Source organism: Zootoca vivipara, chromosome 4 (assembly GCF_963506605.1).
Source record: "Zootoca vivipara chromosome 4, rZooViv1.1, whole genome shotgun sequence".
NCBI classification, from domain to species: Eukaryota; Metazoa; Chordata; class Lepidosauria; order Squamata; family Lacertidae; genus Zootoca; species Zootoca vivipara.
In genome coordinates, this window is record NC_083279.1 from 40,332,197 (window position 1) to 40,344,837 (window position 12,641).

Sequence of the window (12,641 nt, forward strand, 5' to 3'; positions counted from 1 at the left end):
AAAGGCGGCTCTTAAAACGGAACCGCGCTGAACCAGCCATTCCAGTCCCTTTCTTCTTATTCAGTCACAACTCGCAACACCCCCCCCCGCCCCGCGCCCTTCTCCACATTCCGGCCCCGCCCACTGGGCTTGAGAACGCGGAGCCGCGACGCTCTATAGCAGTCACGCCTTTCCTCACAAGTGCCGGTTGCATCAGCCAGGCCCGGGGTCCTTCCAGGGCTGCCTTCTCCATGCCTGAGCCAACCCCGAAGCCCCTTGAAGCCAGTACCCGGGCTTGAAAGAGGCGGCGGGGCTAATTTGCGTTCCTGTGCGTTTGTCGGCGTCGCCTGGGCCGGGGGACGACGGCAAGAGAACCGCTGTGTTCTGTGGCGAGGGGTCAGGCAGGTTCATCGGCCTCCTAACTTCCTTTCAGGCAAGATGGCGGGGGACGAGGCGGGAGTGACTCTGGGGCAGCCGCACCTCTCCCGGCAGGACCTGAGTACCTTGGTGAGAAGGGGGTCTCGAAGGCCGGGGGGGGGGCTCGCGGGGCGCAGCGTCCCACAAGGCGGCGGCGGGCTGGCCGTTGCCCGGGAGTCCGTGCGAAGCCCAGGGGCGGCAAGTGGGAAAGGAGATGATGGGCTTTGCCGACTCGCTTCGGGGCTCCTGCTGCCGCCTCCCCTTCCGTCCAAGCGGGGACAGGCACTCCTCGTGCTTGGGCTGGGAGAGGGTGCCGTTTGGATAAGGTGGACACCAAAAGCTTCGGCGGGAAGGGCGGTGGGATCTGGGAATCCTGCTCTGGGGGGGTCTATTGCACGTCCTCACGCTTCATTCCTCCTCTGGAGGGACAGCTTCGCTTCGTCATTTGAGTGCCAGTCCCAAGCACAGTGCCTGGGTGTACTGTAGCTGAAATTCAGCGTTTAGAAGCCTGCCAAAGCTAAATGAGTTTTCTGATGCATCCACACTTTGGGGTGCCATACAATTGCGTTCCCTCTCCTCCTCCTCTTACCTCTCTTGCCATAGCATAACTAAAAGCAGGGTAGATAGAAATCATCGGAGGGGTGTGCTGATTGAGACTTGTCCCTTACTTAAATGTGGGTACATTTGGGTATGAAGTCATATTCCTATTATTTGCAGCCTTACCTGCTTCTGTGGAGAGAAGCAAGATGGCAATAGTCAAAACGTGCAAGAAGCAGAGGATGTAGCTTTTGCTCAGTGGCGTGCTTTAATATCTTTTGGTATCTTGTGTAATGCAACGTGCCATAAATTTGATTGCAAATGGGTTGGATCTTGACCTGGCAATGGATTGTGCTGCTTGACTGCACTGTGAGTTTGACAGCACAGTATCTCTCTTACCTTCAACTGTAGTTGGGAACTACAAAGCTCAATAATTTACAGAAAAATCAAACCCCCACCAAGGGAGTTTTCATTGCAGTGGCTCCAAAGCCACTACTGTTCCATCCCAAGACACCTTGTTTCTGGCTGCTTCACAGGCAGCAGCTGATTGGAACACTGCCAGGGGTAGGTAGTATCCTTTGAACTTGGTGTAGTGACAAGAGCCTTCCACATCAGAGTCCCCAGAGTGTCACCTTTACTTCATCCTAACCCTCTCCAGCAGCACAGGGGTTAGCATTACACTGTGTTAACAAGTAGCCTTCTGAAGAAGTGTGCATGCACACGAAGCTCATACCTATGACAAACTTAGTTGGTCTCTTATGCTGCTACTGGATTTTTTATATTTTTTGTTTCGACTATGTCCAACCAAGTAGCCTAGGGCAACTGACCCATTTCTCAGCCTGAGTTTTTAACCTACGAAATAGGGAATAATACCTTCACATGAAGACAGTAATAATAAAGCATGCAAAACACTTTGTGCTGTAGACAGGCTGTATAATTACTGTATATTCGTGCGTATAAGACTACTTTTTAACCCAGGACAATCTTCTCAAAAGTCGGAGGTTGTCTTATATGCTGGGTCGTATTTCTTATACGGCAAGTATATCCCAAACTCTATATTTTAACTGGAAAAGTTGGGGGTCGTCTTATACGCCCAGTCGTCTTATACGCCGGAATATACGGGTAATGAGAGAATTTATAACATGACCATTTGACAAATATTGCAAGTTAAGTATGAATGATTTAGTATTGTACAACCAAACTTGTGTCACATTTAAAATTTTGCCAACAGCATTTGTAAAAATCAGGTGTAAAAATCCAGGTTTTTTCCAGTTAATTACAGGAGGCAGTCCAAATCCATTTATATCACGACCTTGGCTGTTGATTAAAATGAGATGTTGGAACAGTGTTTTCTGCAAAAATTGTTTATTTAATTCATAATAGCTTAACATGCCCTTGGATCTTAATAGACAAGCAATAAATATAAACTCAAACAAATAAGTTTTTAGTGCCAAACTATCTTGGTAATCTTTGTTTAGAATGCCTTTATGTTCACTATTGCAAATACTTTACTGTTTCTTCCCTCTGTATTCTGAAAGAGAAAACTAATATAAACAATTGCCGGTTTTTTAGCAAATGTATTTGTTAACAAAGTCTTTGGAAGTAATAGAATATTTCTTTCCTGCAGGATGTAACTAAGTTGACACCTCTGTCACCAGAAGTCATCAGTAGGCAAGCTACAATTAATATAGGTAAGTTAAAACAAATTTAACTAGAAGAGGTTGAAATATATTAATAGCATAGCTTCTTGAGCCCGTGGGTCTCTCTGTGAAATGAGATGCCCGTAAAAAATGCTAAGAGAGTTGAGGTCTTCCAGACTAAAGTCTCGATCCAGCACAGATTTAGGTGTATTTAAGACCCATTGAGTTTAATAGGAGCTAAGTGCATGTGACAAAATTATTGTTTCCTTATTTGGCCACAAATCAAAATACTGACCTTGCTTTGTCCCATCCTAATTACTAAATTTTCTACTCCTGGAACATATCTGCTCTATGGCTTTATTTTATCCCATTTTCTTTGTTTGCTAATTTATCAGTCTTAATTTGAGAATCACTAAATAGCTTTCTTTTGCCTTAAAGTTCAGCATTAGGCAAACAGAATTCATTCTCTATGTAATGCCACACTTCCAGTAAGTAGCCTTCATTTTGGTTCCCATCATACTTGTTAGCGGTTCTTACTTTGAACTGAAGCTATCACATTTCTTCATAGAAGATTTTATGAAATCAAATTAGTTATTGTCTCTTCACTTAATATTAAGTTTGGTATACAAATAATATAACCTGGAGTTCAAAGAATGTGTCTTAGGGGTGTTTTAGACCTGTGATCTATTATAAACAAATGAATTTACTGACCTCACAAATGGAGGAATCTATTGTTTTGGATATATAGGGATAACTGGAGAAACTAGCACTTCTAAGGTATACGCAGAAAGTGATGTATTTTTACTCTAGAGGATTTTTGTGAAATTGACAAACATTTGTTTTTAAAATCCAGGTACAATTGGCCATGTAGCTCATGGAAAGTCAACAGTAGTAAAAGCTATTTCTGGAGTTCATACTGTCAGATTCAAAAATGAACTGGAGAGAAATATCACTATCAAGCTGGGCTATGCCAATGCTAAGGTACATCACTACCATACATCTAACAAATTCCCTGTTTTGGTGTGAAGCCATGCTCTTAATATTCTTCAGTGCAAAGTCAGCTGACCAATGTTAAATTAAACCTTCATTTTCACTTTTTCTCTGCAGATTTACAAACTTGATGATCCAAGTTGTTCTCGACCAGAATGTTATCGATCCTGTGGGAGCAGTACACCTGACGAATTCCCAACAGATATTTCTGGGACCAAAGGGAATTTTAAACTAGTCAGGTAACATGAAAAGCTCAACATAAATGATTTAGCATTGGCCCATAGTTTGTTGTGGTTTTTGCTGTGGGTATGTGCTTATATAGAATTCAAACTTAAAATCCCTGATTTTTTTATTTATTTACGTGTATTGATTAAGTCGGCATTGTATTGGTCTTGACAGCAGAAGAAGACTAATGAGCTCCCCTAAGAGGAGTGCTACATGTTCAACTGCTTATATGGCAAGAACTTTGAAACTCTGAAGATTGTCTCTAGAATCTGTCCCAATAGATAAGGAAGCTAGAAGAGGCTTGAGGTGCTTTCTTGCTCCTTGTCATTCCTGTGTTCTTGGGAAGGGGGGAACTGTAATCAAATTTGTCTATGGCAGGCATGGCCAAACTTGGCCCTCCAGCTGTTTTGGGACTACAACTCCCATCATCCCTAGCTAACGGGACCAGTGGTCAGGGATGATGGGAACTGTAGTCCCAAAACAGCTGGAGGGCCATGTTTGGCCATGCCTGGCCTACGGTAAAGCAGCTCTTTGCTAGAAGAAAGAAGTTGTTGGCTGTTAGGGCTTTCTGCTATTACAGTTGTGTGATACTTTGCCTTAGCATGTTTTTAGGGGGAGAGGAAGTAGGGCAAATTAGTTGCACAATATATGGAAGGAGAAAGCCCAGCAAACCAGTAACTGCCTCTCTCTTTCGAATCTCTGATTTGCCAAGGGTGAATCTGATCGCAGTGCCTTCCTTTCCATGCCTCTCCAGCTTTCCCTGTCTGAATAGGTAGCTTCTGCAGAGCTGAGTTGCTTGCTGCATAAGAAGTTTAACTTAACTTTGGGTTATTTGGAAACCTGTTACGTATCTCAGATGATTAAGGCTCTAAACTAAGCACATTTATTAGGGAGTAAGGACCATTAAACACAGTGTGACTTCGTTTTGAGTACGTTTTAAGAACTTAGAGGAATGTATCTGCTTTTAAATCTATACAGTGCAAAAGTTGTCACTTTTAATTCTTCAGTTGTTTCAAGAAGCAGATATTATTGAAACTATCCATCTTCTGCATATTTGCTTTAATGTGTGGTTATTGCATATTCGTAAACCTTCAATTATTTTAATTAGACTAATCATTATTTTGCTTCAGAATAATGCTGCTTATTTCGCTCTTCCTTGCATAATAGGCATGTCTCTTTCGTGGATTGTCCTGGCCATGATATCTTGATGGCTACTATGTTAAACGGAGCAGCTGTTATGGACGCAGCTCTGCTGTTAATAGGTAACTATCGGAGTGGAGAAATTTGACATGGTATTGATACAGTACTTCTGCTTTTTAATAGCTGTTTAGTATTTTCACTGTTGATGAATCCAGTTCTGTAATCATATTTAAGATGCATTGAATTCTGTATGTTTTCAGTGCTGCATGTTTGGATTGTTCCTGTCTAGGAACTGTGACCCACAGAAATAATAGGATGAGATATCATTGTGATCTTTCATTAAGGAAAGTGACCATACTCTAATACATAATTATTTGTTCCTTTGTCTTTCCAGCTGGCAATGAGTCATGTCCTCAGCCGCAGACCTCAGAACACTTAGCTGCTATAGAAATCATGAAACTGAAACACATTCTGATTCTACAGAATAAGATTGATTTGGTAAAAGAAAGCCAAGCCAAGGAGCAGTATGAGCAAATTCTAGCTTTTGTACAAGGTAGGTTTCTAGAACAAAACCAGTCACTGCCGAGTAGTTTATTACAAGCAAACACTTACCATAAATTCTAAGTTCAGCAGTTAACCATGTTTTAAACATCACTTTGTGTATTTATATATATATATTAGTAAAATTCTGTAAAAGGTTTTAGAAAATAAGCATGGAAAAACCTTGGCTCAGGCCTTGAGCAGATGGGATGCAAGGACTGCCCTCTTGAATGCTAAGTAATGGGTACAGTAAGGGGTCCATCTAGTATGTTTGTGCAGTACAAGAGAGGCTTAAGTGCAAAGTGCTTGGATTTTAGAGAGATTTCTCTCTTGCAGTTCTAAGTGGCTTGAGTGACCATTGGCATTGTGCCAGTATACAGTCACTACACCAGAGATTCAGAATGGCAGTTTGATTTTGGCACTACTGTATGTACATCTGGAGCTGGTGTTGGTGAAAATGTCGAAATTAGTCCCTTTTGGCGTCTTCCATGTCAAGTGGAAGGCGCATTTTACAACCATAGGCTCTTGTGTCATTGGTGTTTTTTTTTACCTGCCTCAGTCACACGGGTTTCAATGGTTCCTTTCCTACTTTCAAATATTTCAAAATATTCTGTTGGGTGAAACACTTGGATGTATTTATTATTCTGTCTCTGAAAAATTGCTTCAAATAGTCTCACCCAAAAAGAAAATTCAGTAATCTTGAACATATGAAATATGTTGTCTCTTAAAAGTCCTCAGATTATGGTAATCTGAGGATAATCCCAAATAAAAAGGTAAGGGGCCCCTGACAGGGCTGGCAAGCCGGGAGTGAATGCTGTTTCAAGATGGACTGAATTAGAAGGTAGCTGAGTTAAATTCAAAATGGAATAATGATTCTTAGTTGGTGGTGTTCTTTTGCAAAATCATCCCAACCCTCAATTCTCGCCATGTGCACTCAGAAATAAGCAACATTGATTTTAACCAGGATAACAAATAGAAGTACTAAGCATTATATCCTTTCTTTCTGTACCCTCCTCCAGACATGATTTCCAAAACAATTGTATTTTCAGATTCAAATGCCAAACCTTGACTAAAGCAGAATTGATTTGATTGTTGCACCTAAGGGGTAGGATTATGATTACCCCTTTTCCTTTCTTTACTGAAGTCTCACATTTTAAAATTAAATCCTCACTTTCTAGATAGTCTTAACTAACTGCTTTACATCTCTCCTAGTGGAATTAATTAAAAAAATTTGAGTAGCAGACCTCATGTTGCAAATTGCTTTTAAAAGTCTGTTTCATTTAAAAAGTAATTTGCCACATGGTGTGAGAAGCTCTTGTTCAGAAAAGGAAGGAAGAAAAGACTGAAGTTTCTTTGGCCACTAGTTTGTTTGGATCTTGGACATTCATTCTGAAACATCTGGTTTCCAAGGGTTCGAACTGTTGCAGTTTGTGATGATTTTACTATGAGCCAGGTTTTTTTTAAAAAAAAACATTTAAATTTAGATTGACTATTCTGCTTCTACAAACTCAAAACTGTGTGGACTGTTTGCTGATGAATATCGCTACTGAATATGTAGCTAAATCATATGCATATTGAAGAGCAAGCTTTAGTTTTTGGTGTGGGTGTATTCACCCAACAGTTCTGTGTTGTTTAGCAGACTGTAAAGAAAATGCTGTAGGCAGAAAGCTTGCTTGTGATATAGCTAACTTTTGAACAAGTCACATAATAACTGGTGCTTTTAATACATTATTATCTGTGAAAATAGGTACTGTTGCAGAAGGAGCTCCAATTATTCCAATCTCGGCACAGCTGAAATACAACATTGAAGTTGTTTGCGAGTACATAGTAAAGAAAATTCCAGTGCCATTAAGAGACTTCACATCAGAACCAAGGCTTATTGGTATGTCTGCTTCAGACCTGTCCACTTATATGTAGACTTTCACCCCCTTGCTCACAACATTGGATAAACAATATTTAGAGTTAAATAAGATTTAGAATGCCATTGTAAAGCATATGTAGTGCAAGTACTCAGACTTAATAACTGAAGAATAAATAATACGTAAATAAACCTAAAGTAACCACACTAGTTCATGATGGATTTTTAAAAAACCTTCCAAAACCCACAACGGAGTAATAGCTTTTGGGGGGCCTATCAAAATGTCACAAAGAGGTGTGTTTTTTTAATTCTCTGGAACTCTTCATGAAGCAAGATGTTACACACAGCAGGGATGGAGGGGGAATGAAGGAGGAACATAGGTGGAATTTTGCAGACTTAAGGTCAGCTTGTACCGGTAGGCTCCATTCCAAGATGGAGGTTACAAGCTGAATAAAACTGGTAGATGCTGCAAATAACATAGATTCTGAGCTGCTCCCTCTTGTTTATGCAGAGCCTGCATAAACTAGGAGTGTAAAATGGCCAAAAGATCTGACCTGTATCTGTATCTTTGGAAAGCAACCCAGGCTGTTTTGGAGTTGCTTTGTCTCTCTGTTTTGGCTTGTTATTCAGGACTAAATTGGATTTGTTAAATATAAAGCTTTGTTTCTCATCCATTCAATAGCCTTTAAGTTTTTCTTTTTGCAGAAGTAGGTGAACATTTTCATGTATAGAAGCCCCTTCAGAGTGGACCAAGCCTGCCAGATTGTAGACAAAAGCATTTGCGGGGAGTTTTGTGCAGGGTGCTTTTTAAAGTTCATTTTAAAAAACCAACAGGAAAAGTATTAACTTCTACATTTTTTGCCAAAATTGTATGCAATTTGCAGGCATCTTTGCCCTATGAGGCGATGAAGCTTGCCACATTTCAGAATTATAGCTGCATAGGGTGGACACAATAGGAATCTTAAGGGGGCTGTGGATGGTGATGGAAAAAAGTATGGCTCTCCAGGAAATACTGGGGTGGGGCTTAAAGAAACCTTTTATCTGACTTGAGATGCCTTGCTCACAGCTTACTCCAACCCAGAAATGTGAGAATCTTCCCCAAATCATCCTGGTTCATCTTGTAATTGGATATGCACAGACCTGGAGCATACTCCTAGTATATACCATGTTTAATGGTATGACTACAAGCATATTTACTGGGAAGTAAATCCTGATTCTGATGAATGAGTTTAGGACTACAGGCTAGTATGGTGCAAGTAGAGATTCATTATTTTTAGAGGATACCATTAAATTTTGAAGTCATAAACCGCAGCGCTATTCAGGCTTGCGCAGGGCAAATACTAACCCAGTGAAATGTTTCTTGTCCTTTACCAGTTGGCCTCCACATCACAAACTCATTTTGAACCTTCCCTCAGATGAAAGGTTTGATCTGAAGCCTGAAAAAAATGAAGTCCTCTTGGGCTCATTAACTTAGGAACATAATTCTCTGTATCTTGGATTCAGTTACTCAGTTTCTTTTATCAGACATATGTACATAAGCATATGATCTACTGGAAAAGTACTGTGTTCTTAGAATTCCTAGGCACAGATGTCTGTTTTTGAGTCTTTGCTGTGGCTTCTGCAGACTTCTGAAGTCACTTCTACATAATCCATTATAGCACTATCAAGATGTTGCTTATCGTATTTCTGTCTTAAACGTATAAACGCACTCTGGGTTATAATTTAGATTGGCTCCAAAGGTTTTCTTCTTTCTCTTGATAGATCCCACCCCATATCCAACGATTTGTAAAAATTGTGTTGCTCAGTTTTATATGTCTAGACTTTCAAATGATACAACTTCAACTAATCAGTTTAAAGATTGAAAGATCTAGGTTTAATTGATAGCCGGGGGGGGGGGTTGCCTTGCTTGAAGCACTCCATGAGATTTCCATTATACTTTCATCTGAACAGTACATTGTAACAAAAGGGCCCTTGAAATAATTTATTGTGTTAAGTCTGTCTGCTGACTTGTAAAAATTGCACCTTAAGTTTTGTGTGCTTGCCAGTCACATGGGAACAGCATTCCATATATACTTTGGTCAGCAAGAAAATTTTGTTGGGAGTAAAATATTGACACAGGCATTTACTGAATGTATCTGATTTCAGTTATTAGATCTTTTGATGTCAACAAGCCTGGATGTGAAGTTGATGACCTGAAAGGAGGTGTAGCAGGCGGTAGTATTCTAAAAGGTGTATTAAAGGTATGTAATGCCATTCTTATTTCACTGCTGCTTCCCCAGTTGCTGTATGGCAAACCACAGAACCTGCATTTATGCCAAGGAAGAAATAAACATTGTTTAAAATGGTATCCTGATAGCACTTATAACCAGGATCCAAAATGGTTTTTTTATATGAGCCCCAAGACTTAGATGTGACATGTAATTTTTTACAAAATAAATCCTTGGAACAAGAGGTTTTAATATTAAATCACAAACTATTCGTGGTGCTCCATTTTGTTTCAGATGGAGTTTGTCATGAGCCATAGAAGGGCTTGATAAAAAGACCAAAATCTTTCTTGGGGTATTGAAACTAATTTCTTTCAACCAAGCCTCGTGTCTTCACATCCCTATTTTAAAAACCCTAATTCTCTTCTTGGTTTTGTTCATATAAACGTTGCTCTCTCAAAAAGCAAAAATGTTATATAGAAGCAAGGTTAATTTTATGATACTACAGATATAAAATCCGTAACTTGATACAACTATGAGCAACCCTTCAGGTTTTTTACATTATTATTTCTAAACTAGGTAACTAGCATCTTACTGGCGTAGAGCACCTTTTTAATTTTCTTTTAATATTCTGTCTTTTATTCTGTTTATAGGTAGGCCAGGAGCTTGAGGTAAGACCTGGCATTGTATCGAAGGACAGTGAAGGAAAACTTATGTGCAAGCCCATCTTTTCCAAAATTGTATCACTCTTTGCAGAACACAATGATCTGCAGTATGCTGTGCCTGGAGGGCTTATTGGTAAGTTATATTTGATATTTTTGCCACACCTATTTAAGAGCCGCAGGAAGCGTAACATAATAAGAGTGCATCTATAAATTAATTAAGAGAGATTTCTTAACAGAATTATTCCAAGAACCTCTCTAACACATATTGTGTAGGAATGTGCTGGGTGGTAGTAGCTATGTACATTCATAGCACATATATTTAAGTTTCATAGGCAATATTTGAATGCTGCAGTTAACCTGTAGAATATGCATGTAGATGCTTTACAGCAGGCATCCCCAAACTGCGGCCCTCCAGATGTTTTGGCCTACAACTCCCATGATTCCTAACTAACAGGACCAGTGGTCGGGGAAGAAGGGAATTGTAGTCCAGAACATCTGGAGGGCCGAAGTTTGGGGGTGCCTGCTTTACAGAATGTAGAATTGTGGGCAAGACGTGTACTTTGTTTTTTGCCCATTCACTAATAACTGTGCCTCTTGGCTGAGAGGGGAAAAAACACTCACTATAGCACTTTAGTTGTTCTGCCCTTTAAGTGATTTGAAGAGGCTGATTTCTCTTCAGTGTTGGTGTTTCACTATCAACAGTGCATGTAGCAATCTCACTTTCTCTGGAGAGAGTGTGCTTGAAGAGACAACTTGGGAGTCCCTCATCTGAAATTTAGATGTTATGACACATTTGGTATTCTGAAGAGGAATTTAATGATATACTGTATGTCGTTTAGCCAGCATGGCAAATTTTGAGAATCCATTGGTCACATAGCTTTTGATGTAACTTAAGCGTTTTGTTGTTAGGTGTTGGCACCAAGATTGATCCAACTTTGTGCCGAGCTGATCGAATGGTGGGGCAGGTTCTTGGCGCAGTTGGAGCTCTACCTGAAATATTCACAGAACTTGAAATTTCCTACTTCTTGCTGAGGCGACTGTTAGGTGTCCGTACTGAAGGAGACAAGAAAGCAGCAAAGGTTGGTTATTCGGCACTTTCCATGTAAAAATACTGGGAAGAATTGAAATTCTTCATCTTTCAGTACTTGAAAAGGGTGCGTATATACTGTAAATGATAAAAGAGTTGTATCTGATTTTCCTTTACCACTTATTTCAGGTGCAAAAACTATCCAAAAATGAAGTTCTAATGGTAAACATAGGATCACTGTCTACTGGAGGACGAGTCAGTGCAGTGAAGGCTGATCTGGGCAAAATAGTCCTAACAAATCCTGTGTGCACCGAAGTAGGAGAAAAAATTGCCCTTAGTCGAAGAGTTGAGAAGCATTGGCGGTAAGTTGGTTTGAAACAATAAAATGTCAAAATGATATCCCTAGATGAGTGGGTTATTGCCCATTAGTAGTTCTAATATATGAGAACCAGAGAAAAGGTTGCAAAATGTTAGGCAGGATTGAGCCTCTCCACCACCAGCAGCATGCATGAAAGCATCAGCTATTGACAAAAGTGTGTCTTCATTAATTGCTTTGTTCATAAACTACAAGCCATCATACCATTCTATGACACACTTTGTCCAGAATAAGTTTTTTAAAAATACGTACTTGCAGCTTTTAAAATGCAACTTCCAGTAATTGTCAACTTTTTCTCTGTTTTGCAGTTTAATTGGCTGGGGACAGATTAGAAGAGGAGTGACAATCAAGCCCACAATAGATGACGACTGAAAAGCTGAAATGCATTGCTTCACTTTGTACAAGCTGAAGTGTTTCCATACACCTGAGAGTGCATTTTCAGAGTGGAAGCTGTTGTACAATGTCCACATTATACTGAAAATCAAGCCTCTTAACTGAAATTCTAGTTGGTATCTGCAATAAATGTGTAAAAGAAATTGGCAAAGACAGATTTAATTATCCTCACTTAGAGCAAAACTAAACTTGACTCATGTTTAATTTATGTCAGTTTGTCTGAGACTCTTTGGGGCTGGCTTACCTAACTTTAAACAATGTAACACAATACCCCACAATCTGTTTTGAAATAAAAAATATTGCTTATTTTTTCATTTAATTCTTACAAGTCTTTGAGTAGCAAAAAGCTGAAAAGATTGTTGAACCAGTGGAAAAAATAATAATAAACACTCCTTGGAAGATCGGTCCCCTTTCTTGCCCTATTGTTTAGCTTTCAGGCTTCTAGCAAATATTTTCTTTCTGCTAGTCACTATATCTTTTCTATTTATAGTTGAGATCACTAAGAATCACTGATTTTACTTTGTAGATGTTTCTAAAAGCACAAGGACATAAAATACTGTTCACATGGAATGCGAGAGTTCTCACACTTTAAATGTTTGCTTTTAATAATGGTCAAAGCAGATTCTCTAAAAAGAAGGAACTTAATTGCA

At 39.7% G+C, this 12,641-nt stretch overlaps 1 protein-coding gene across 1 annotated transcript; it reads left to right on the forward strand.

The window, feature by feature from the left end:
- Positions 1-329: 329 nt before the first annotated feature.
- Positions 330-12,396, forward strand: EIF2S3 (eukaryotic translation initiation factor 2 subunit gamma). Its single transcript, XM_035115349.2, has 12 exons — positions 330-486; positions 2,561-2,624; positions 3,427-3,554; positions 3,681-3,802; positions 4,956-5,050; positions 5,323-5,481; positions 7,216-7,350; positions 9,472-9,566; positions 10,184-10,328; positions 11,105-11,274; positions 11,412-11,584; positions 11,907-12,396. The coding sequence occupies exons 1-12, from the start codon at positions 418-420 to the stop codon at positions 11,968-11,970; spliced, it is 1,419 nt and encodes a 472-aa protein (XP_034971240.1). The 5' UTR covers positions 330-417; the 3' UTR covers positions 11,971-12,396.
- Positions 12,397-12,641: the final 245 nt, after the last annotated feature.

What these genes read in the sequence shown, in the direction of transcription:
- EIF2S3 (XM_035115349.2), top strand. Translation starts at nt 418, where the DNA reads ATGGCGGGGGACGAGGCGGGAGTGACTCTGGGGCAGCCGCACCTCTCC. An exon ending in GCAAGCTACAATTAATATAG is followed by an intron (nt 2,625 to 3,426) that starts GTAAGTTAAAAC and finishes TTTAAAATCCAG; the next exon opens with GTACAATTGGCCATGTAGCT. An exon ending in AATTCTAGCTTTTGTACAAG is followed by an intron (nt 5,482 to 7,215) that starts GTAGGTTTCTAG and finishes CTGTGAAAATAG; the next exon opens with GTACTGTTGCAGAAGGAGCT.